Below are 6,904 nucleotides of genomic sequence, written 5' to 3'. Positions count from 1 at the left end.
GTATGTGTGTATTTATGTATGTATGTGTGTATGTATGAATGTGTATATGTATGTGTGTATGTATGTGTGTGTATCTATGTATGTATGTGTGTATGTATGTAAGTGTGTATGTATGTGTTTTATTCATGTATGTATGTGTGTATGTGTGTATGCGTGTATGCATGTATGTATGTGTGGATATGTTTCCATGTATTCACTACTAGCTAATCTCTAAGTAATATAATTTGCTCTTATTTGTATCTCGTTATCTTTCTATACAGTTAAAATAAAAAATAAAAATAGAAGATATTGATCTTTCATGAATTAATGAAGTAAAAAAAGTCAAAATTGCTCAGGATGGGAATCATTCTCCACGTCTGGTGTTGTCAACTTTATCACGACATCATTCCAAAAAAAAAAGGAAAAGTGAAAAAGAAATCTAATGAGAGACATTCATAAGCTGAAGATGGCACCTTAAATACCTTTTACGTGAGCCTGCTGAATCTATATATCCAATGTTATGAGAAATCACAATGGCATGGCTTCAGGACAAATTGGCTCGCTCTGCTTTCTTCTTATATCACATTTATGGCATCGAGCAGAATCATTTGCCTGTGCTGCGGTTATTCATCTTCCAGTCACAGTCACAGCATGTCTTCTCGTGAACGTCCTGGGGATCAACCCACGCGGTATAAAAAACCTGAGCAGGGGTCAGGGAAAGACCAGCAGCAACACAGAGGAAGCCCCGTGAAAGAAGAAGGATAAAGCCATCTTCATTTCTCTTCCCGGTGACTGAAGAAGTTCTTTTTGACGGATCATTTGTGTCATATTCACGGATCATAATGCGACGGTTCTGCTCCACGTCAGTGAAGAGTATTCTCAAGGGCGTAGGTTTGGTCTCAGCATGGGTTTAGGGACACTGCCAGCATATTGTGCAACATTATTTATGAACAGGCAATTCAAATTAATAAAATATAACTTTGGTTGTGACTATAGTCCCTACGGACCGTATGCAAACCTACGCCCTTGAGTATTCTTCATGAATTGTAAATGAAAGACTTCATTGAAGAGCTTATAATCACTGAAACTAGCGGTGGACATGATCACAACAACAACAACAACAACAGATTTGCACTTCAGTGGCACTTGGTATTTTATGTATTTTGGCTTTTCTTGAATAAACGTTACTTTCTTAATTCTCGTTGTTCTCACGGTTGAATACACTTCTTGTAAGTCGCTTTGGATAAAAGCGTTAGCTAAATGACGTGTAATTATTTTAAAATAGTAATAATTAAAATTAAAATAAAACGTATACGCTCTCGTCGTCTGAAATTCTGACATTTTTCTGAGTCCCTGAACGCAGCGTCGTGACGTCACGACATTTTGGATTCCACGGCGGGAGGATTGCTTGTCCACCTCGGCTGCGTCCCGCTTTGTACCGGAAGTGCCCCGCTTGATACCGGATGTGTCCCGGCCTTATTGGAATGCGGAAGTGCTACTGTTTGCTCCAGGCTGCCGAACGACTGGTTCGCTAAAAAGAAAAAGTTAGCCGTGGCGATGGAGAGCGTCTTGGTGAGGGACAACCCGCTTCTTCTGCCCCTCAACAAGGAGAGGACGGTGTACGACGGATTCATCACAGTCCAGGCAAGTTGACGTTGAAAGAGATGTTAATTTAACGAGTCTCATTTACGGCGTTAAGCCGTAAAGCAGCTGGATAACCGTTATGCGCGTGACCTTTGCGGTTGTCGCTGTGCCCGGTGATGACGCGGTTTAGCGCGTGCCCGTGTCACGTCTTTACACTCCTCTGCTGTCGCTCTTCCAGGAGCGGGACTTCCGGCTGAGAGTGCTCCTACCCCCGGATCGCGCATTTAAACGTGCTAGGTGAGTATAGGTGCGCGCCGTCCTCTTTACGACACACTGTGGATGTTTACGGCACACTGGGTGTTCACCTTCGCATTGAAAATGCGGAAGGTTTTGTTTTGATCGCCGTGTATTTATTTATTCATTTGTATGCGTGTTACTCGCATAACTCAAAAAGTATTAAACCGAATCGCATGAAATTTGGTGGGATGATTGGTTATTATCCGGGGAGCATTTGATTAGATTTTGGGATCGATCGGGTCAAAGGTCAAGGTCATGGAAAGGTCAACATCTTCTTTTTACCATAGCACGGTCAATTTCTATCCAATTGGCATGCAACTAATGCCAAAATGTTCATTATTCAATGTCCAATTTTGTGATATGCGAAGGTATGCGCTCTACCGAGTGCCCGTTCTAGTTCTTTTTTTAAAATTATAATTTCTTGTTTTTGGACAGTATCTTAATTTACAAAGTATACATCAGTGGTGTAGTATTCAATATATACCATCCAGTCTTTCAAATTAAGTAACATGGAACATTTTTGGGAGAGTGTGCATATAAACAGAGAAATACATCAGACAAGGGGATGTTTCTAACTGCCTTTGGCCGTCCCCAGGCTGCACTGCTGTTGGCGGCTGAAACACCTGTTGCAGGGGTACGAAAACATCGTGAAGCAGGTAACTTCTACGCCGAATCCCCAAATAAGAACACATCGAGTCAACAACAGAGTTTGTTTGTGTCTTCCGGCTCTTATTGAGATTTGTGTTTCCTGCCCCCTGCGTCCAATCGGCTCGCTTCACTCGGAAGCAGCAGAAGAAGGGGGAAAAAAATAATATTTTCTCCACTGTTTAATTAACATCTCCTGGAAAATGTCCCTATTTGTTATGCTGCCCCTCAGGGTTATTTGGATGAGATTGATATTTCACCCCGGGCTGCAAAGTTCATTATTTTCACAGCCTTTAAGCCATCATTAATTATTAAAGCTGGTGGCAGCCCCCATTAATCACAAACACTGTGTTTGATTTTGAATGGCTGGCTAGAGGAGAAGGAAGGAAAAAATAGACAGTGTCACTTCATTACCCCCCCCCCCCCCCTCCCACCGTTCAAAGATGTCTCTCTTCTCTTGTCTGACTCAGAGGCTGCAGCAGTCGGCGGATCTCGTCACTTTCATTCTGGAGCTGAAGACCGTCTTGGTAAGGAGGAGAATGACGCCGGTCACTTTGACGTCGGCGACTTTACCGATGGGGAAGTAGACGTGGCGCTCCGGGCGCCATCGGTAACGAGGCACGCGCCCGTATATTATGTGAGATTAATGAAAATGAAACGCTCGACCGCTGAACAAAGCCGCCCTCGGGTTCAGTGGAGCTCGGTGTATTTGCTTTCACGGGGTTCGTACGGTCATGGAAAGCCTGGAAAAGTCACGGGATTATTTAACATGTTTATTTCCAGGCCTGGAAAAAAGAAAAATTCCGAAAGTTTTTTATAAAATCCATGGAAATACGTTGTATTCATATGTTCATTTACGCTGAGTTTTAATTAATAAATATGTTTTAAAAAGAAAGACGCTCTAAATATAAGCCGACATACGCCTTTTCATACTCGCAAATGTTTCCGCGCTGCAAGTGAACGCACCTTAACTAAAGAGACATGAATGTTTATTCTTTTAATCTAAACTATTGTCTCATTCATTTGAGTCATTAAAGGTTATTTACTGTGTGCTTTGGAATCCTCTTTGTTAGTTTAAATACGACATTCCCTTCCTTCCTTCCCTGCCTTTGCTTCCTTCCTACCTTCCTTTCCTCCGTTTGCTTGCTTCCTTCGCTTCCTACCTTCACTTCCTCCCTTCCTTCCTTCCCTCCCTCTCTTCGATTCCTTCCTTCCTTCCTTTTTATATGAATGTTTATTCTTTTAATCTAAACTATTGTCTCTCATTCATTTGAGTCATTAAAGGTTATTTACTGTATGCTGTGGAATCCTCTTTGTTAGTTTAAATACGACATTCCCTTCCTTCCCTTCACTTTCTACCTTCCCTTCCTTCCTTCCTTCCCTGCCTTTGCTTCCTTCCTACCTTCCTTTCCTCCCTTTGCTTGCTTCTTTCCCTTCGCTTCCTACCTTCCTTCCTTCCCTCCCTCCCTTCGATTCCTTCCCTCCCTTCGCTTTCTTCTATCCTTCCTTCCTTCCTTTTTATATACATGTTTATTCTTTTAATCTAAACTATTGTCTCATTCATTTGAGTCATTTAAGGTTATTTACTGTGTGCTTTGGAATCCTCTTTGTTAGTTTAAATACGACAGTTTCTCACTTTTTCATGTTATGCACCGAGATTTAAAAAAAAGTTTGGTCATGGAAATGTGGTTTAAAGTCCTGGACACCCATTGGTCGACACGTGTATGAACCCTGTTTTAGTGGATCGGGGGTCTCCGTGGTACGACTCAGGTTTTACATCTAGATTTCTCTCTGCCGCTGCAGGAAGTTGTTCTGAAAAGCCGCCCCGACTGCCGCTCCATCCCGCCTCCACGGTACTACTCCCAGCTCATCGCTGAGATGGAGACCCTCGGCTGGGGCAGGTGAGTGACTACTGGCTGGGAGCCCCCAATGCCGACACTGTGTTTTAAAGACTTTTAAAGGTCGCCTAACTGTGTCTTTCCACACCTGGCCAGGGCTTTTATTGTGAAAGGAAAGAACGCATAGAGTGGAGGGAGAGAGGGGGGGGGGGGTGTCTGGTCTTTGTCGAGGTTGAAAGGATTTAGCGGGTTTGCCATCTCGGTTCCGACTACACGGATCCTGCTTGTCGTTTTATAAATGTAGGCGGAGCTTAACCCGCTCCGCACGACGTGATTGGTTGACGATTTTTCTGAGAAATCGGCCTCCTTCCGAGAAAAAAATAAACAGGACGTCTCTTTTTTCTTGTCGGTTGGCTTAATGTGGATGTGTTGATTGACGATTTCATCAACTTTCAATATTGATAATCATCCATAATCCAATGGAAACATTCCACTGGCTTTTCCTCTCCTCTTGTGCGATGAGCTGCACACCAACTCTGTGGTTTCTCTCCACACTCACCACATTCTGTACCTCCCACAGTTTGTGAGCCTCCCAAAAATAAGTCAACTTTGAGCAACTCATACGCCAGAGACAAATGGAAATTGTTATTCAAACTGTAAAATTATTAGTTTATATTCATTTAAATGTCTGTATTCTTCCCCTCCAGAGGTAAGATTATCATACCGAAGGGTACGGCTCGACACCTCTGGTGCTTTAAACGGCTTTATGGAGCAGTCCATGTTTTTTAACCCCCCCCCCCCCCCCAGCAGTCAGAACTGATTGGAGAGCCGGCAACAACACAGCTCCGCATTAACAAATGTCTCTTAATGACTTCCTTATTTTTAGTTATTGAGTTCTAGTTAAAATCCAGGTCACATTTAATAACTCTCAGCCCACGCGCGGCGACAGGCCCGGCTAATGCCGTCTCCACCCGTCAGGAGGGGGGGGGGGGGGGTTGGTTAGTGGGAAGATATCTTCTCCCCCAGCTCGGATTAAGTCTCGACTACTACACTCATTTTCCACTTTCCTATTAATGACCACAATTATGATATTAGCAAAATGCAAATGGCTCTAATTGAACACTCTCTGGTTTTAATAGGAGAAGGGGGGGTAAGCGGGGGGGGAGGGGGGTGTAAAGGTATGTTTTACGTTGGAAATGGGACCAACATCACGTTGGGTGTCGTGTTTCGGTCGGGAGGCATTACACACAGTGGGCCGCAATCTCCCGAGCACTCGAGAGTCGCTTAGCGTCTTAATTGGTGTGAGCCGGTGCTAATAGCCACCAGGGGTTTTCATCTGTAATGCTGTCTGCTGATTGGGCCACAGGTAAGTGAGCTGTCTGTCTCTCTCTGTCTGTCACTCTCTCTCTATCTGTCTGTCGCTATATATGTCTCTCTGTGTCTCTCTCTCTCTCTGTCGCTATGTCTGTCTGTCTCTCTCTCTCTGTCTGTCGCTATATATGTCTCTCTCTCTCTCTCTCTTCTCTCTCCTCATTTCCATTCCAGCACCTGAGAGCGCGGCCATCTTAATTGGCACGCCACATGTTAATTAATTGGAAAAAAACGAGGTCAAGTCGGTCGACCCTTCTCCCCAAACCCCCTCCAAAACAAAGCTGTGACCCCGGGGAGCGACCGGGGGTCTTATAATGGACACAGCTGGCACACGTACCCAGTACCCTCTTATTGAGACCGCCACCGGGACCCGGGCTGAGGGATTAGGTCCCCCCCCCCACACACACACCCCACACCATATATATATATATATATATATGGTGTATTTTATATATATATATATATGGGGTATTTTATATATATATATTATTTATATATATTATATTATATATATATATGGGTTTGTGGGGGGAATAAATATATATATTATATATATATGGGTGTGGGGGGATAAATATATATATATATTTCATATATTATATATATATACTGTTTATTTAGGGTCTATATGAGCTTTGATCATTGTCTCGTTTCCCATTGTTCTGCCTTTGTTTGCCGTATGGATCATCTCATTGTTCATTCATCACATTGTTGACAAAAAAACAATGCATTCAGAGACACACACACGCACACACGCACACACGCAGTACCGATGTGTGTGGAAGCAGCTCACTTGGCTGTGGAGTTGCAAATGGGATGCTCTCATCAGTCTTCCCAGCAGGACCCTTCGGCTGTCACGCTGTTTCCATCAGGGCCGAGTGGCGGCGGCGGCGCCTCGTCCTCGGTACTCCGGGCGCGAGGCCTCGGAGGAGAGGAGATGGAAACGGATATGTGTGTGTGTGTGTGTGTGTGTTTGTGCGATTGCCAGACGGTCGATAAGCCCCATACCTATTTTTTGGGGACAGTGGTTGCAAAAACAAAAACGCCCAAAAAACTCAAAAGTCAGAGTAACCTCGAGATGACAGCTGGATCTGTGATGGGTGACAATCGACCAATCAGGTGTCAGACACTACGATTCTGATGAGTAACTATTCAGGTGGTTTCTGCAAAGTTTTAAGGAATGCGGCTCA

General features: G+C 43.9%; 1 protein-coding gene across 3 annotated transcripts in view; it reads left to right on the top strand.

Moving 5' to 3' along the window:
* The first annotated feature begins 1,357 nt into the window (after positions 1-1,357).
* fancl (FA complementation group L) overlaps positions 1,358-6,904 on the top strand; it is an 18,650-nt gene continuing 13,103 nt past the window's right edge. Inside the window, exons 1-5 of one of the 3 annotated variants that reach the window (XM_056435134.1) lie at positions 1,358-1,623; positions 1,754-1,860; positions 2,456-2,516; positions 2,976-3,032; positions 4,309-4,406. In XM_056435134.1, the coding sequence (XP_056291109.1) occupies positions 1,537-1,623; positions 1,754-1,860; positions 2,456-2,516; positions 2,976-3,032; positions 4,309-4,406 (410 nt within the window). In that variant the 5' untranslated portion in view covers positions 1,358-1,536. The remainder of the gene's footprint in view (positions 1,624-1,753; positions 1,861-2,455; positions 2,517-2,975; positions 3,033-4,308; positions 4,407-6,904) is intronic. The other 2 variants (XM_056435131.1, XM_056435133.1) reach the window with 2 other exon arrangements.

This window comes from Pseudoliparis swirei, chromosome 17 (assembly GCF_029220125.1).
Source record: "Pseudoliparis swirei isolate HS2019 ecotype Mariana Trench chromosome 17, NWPU_hadal_v1, whole genome shotgun sequence".
Taxonomy (NCBI): domain Eukaryota; kingdom Metazoa; phylum Chordata; class Actinopteri; order Perciformes; family Liparidae; genus Pseudoliparis; species Pseudoliparis swirei.
The sequence above is the reverse complement of the archived record's forward strand: the minus strand, read 5'-3'. Positions and strand labels throughout refer to the sequence as shown.